General features: G+C 66.6%; 1 protein-coding gene across 1 annotated transcript; it reads right to left on the bottom strand.

Annotated features, from left to right (window-relative positions):
• Positions 1-112: 112 nt before the first annotated feature.
• AMSG_11497 (NADH dehydrogenase [ubiquinone] flavoprotein 1, mitochondrial) lies at positions 113-1,530 on the bottom strand (the record flags this gene model as incomplete). The annotated part of the gene is made up of 2 exons (XM_013897188.1): positions 113-1,481; positions 1,520-1,530. The coding sequence occupies 2 exons, from the start codon at positions 1,528-1,530 to the stop codon at positions 113-115; spliced, it is 1,380 nt and encodes a 459-aa protein (XP_013752642.1).
• Positions 1,531-1,663: the final 133 nt, after the last annotated feature.

The raw sequence follows: 1,663 nt of genomic DNA on the forward strand, positions 1-1,663 counted from the left end.
TTGGGGGGTGAGGTGAGGTGGTGGCGTGGTGGCGCGAACGGACTCGGTCCACTGTGGGGGGGAGGAGGAGAAGGGAGATACGGTAGGACGATGGTTTAGCAAAGGCGCTGGATTAGGCGGCGTGCTGGTGAGCAGCGATGCGGGCCTCGAGCTCGGGGCGGAAGTGGCGGATGAGGCCCTGGACGGGCCAGGCAGCGGCGTCGCCGAGTGCGCAGATGGACTTGCCCTCGATCTGGTAGGTGATCTCCTCCATCTGGTCGATCTCTGCCGGTGTGGCGTGGCCAGACTCCATGCGCTTCATGGTCTTGGCGAGCCAGTCGACGCCCTCACGGCACGGGGTGCACTGGCCGCACGACTCGTGCTTGTAGAACTCGGAGAGGCGCGAGATGCACTTGATCATGTCGGCCTGCTTGTTCATGACGATGACGGCGCCAGTGCCGAGGCCAGTCTTGTGAGCGATGAGGTCGTCAAAGTCCATGAGGGCCTCCTCGCACACGTCCTTGGGGATGACCGGGACGGACGAGCCGCCGGGAATGATGCCCTGCAGGTTGTCCCAGCCGCCGATGACGCCACCAGCGTGGACCTCGATGAGCTCCTTGAGCGGGATGGACATCTCCTCCTCGACGACGCACGGGTTGTTGACGTGGCCAGAGACGCAGAAGAGCTTGGTGCCATGGTTGTTGGCACGGCCAAATGAGGAGAACCAGTCACCGCCGCGGCGGAGGATGGTCGGGGCGACAGCGACTGACTCGACGTTGGAAACGGTGGTCGGGCAGCCGTAGAGACCGACGTCGGCCGGGAAGGGCGGCTTGAGGCGCGGCTGGCCGGGCTTGCCCTCGAGGCACTCGATGAGCGACGTCTCCTCGCCCACAATGTACGCGCCCATCGAGCGCTGGACATAGATGTCAAAGTCGTAGCCCGAGCCGCAGGCATCCTTGCCCAGGAAGCCCTGGGCGTAGGCCTCGGCGATGGCGGCCTCGACCGCGTTGTTCTCGCGCATAAACTCGCCGCGGAGGAGAATGACCGCCTTCTGCGCGCCCATGGCGTAGCCGGCAACCAGGCAGCCCTCCAGGAGCTTGTGCGGGTCGAACCGGAGAATGGCCGTGTCCTTGCACGTACCGGGCTCACCCTCGTCGCCGTTGACCACAAGGTACTTGGGCCGGCCGTCGTCGGGCTTGTTCATGAACGACCACTTGAGGCCGGTAGGGAAGCCGGCGCCGCCGCGGCCGCGGAGGCCCGACTTCTTGATCTCATCGATGATCCACTCGCCGCCCTTGGCCATCAGCTCCTTGGTCTTGTACCAGTCGCCGCGCTTGAGCGCGCCCTTGATCCCCTCGTCATGCTCGCCGTACAAGTTGGTGAAAATGCGATCCTCGTCCGCAAGTCCGCCGTACGTCCGCTCGGGCTCGGCGCCCGGGCCCGTCGCCGCCGGCCGCGCCGCTGCGGAGAACGTCGCCGCAGCCACCGTCTTGCCGACACGGCTCACCAGTGCCTGCACCGGGGCGCTTGCTCCTCCTACATCCAACCCATCTCCCCATGAGTCTTCCTCCCTCCTCCCCCTTCCCTTCCGTCCTCACCACCCCCCCTTCCGCTACCGCCGTCCCCTCCGCTCCGGGTCGGCGGGATGGGCAAAGGCCGCCGACGCCGACCCGCCTCCCCCCGT

The sequence above is a fragment of the Thecamonas trahens genome, assembly GCF_000142905.1.
Source record: "Thecamonas trahens ATCC 50062 unplaced genomic scaffold supercont1.90, whole genome shotgun sequence".
In the NCBI taxonomy this organism is placed as follows: domain Eukaryota; order Apusomonadida; family Apusomonadidae; genus Thecamonas; species Thecamonas trahens.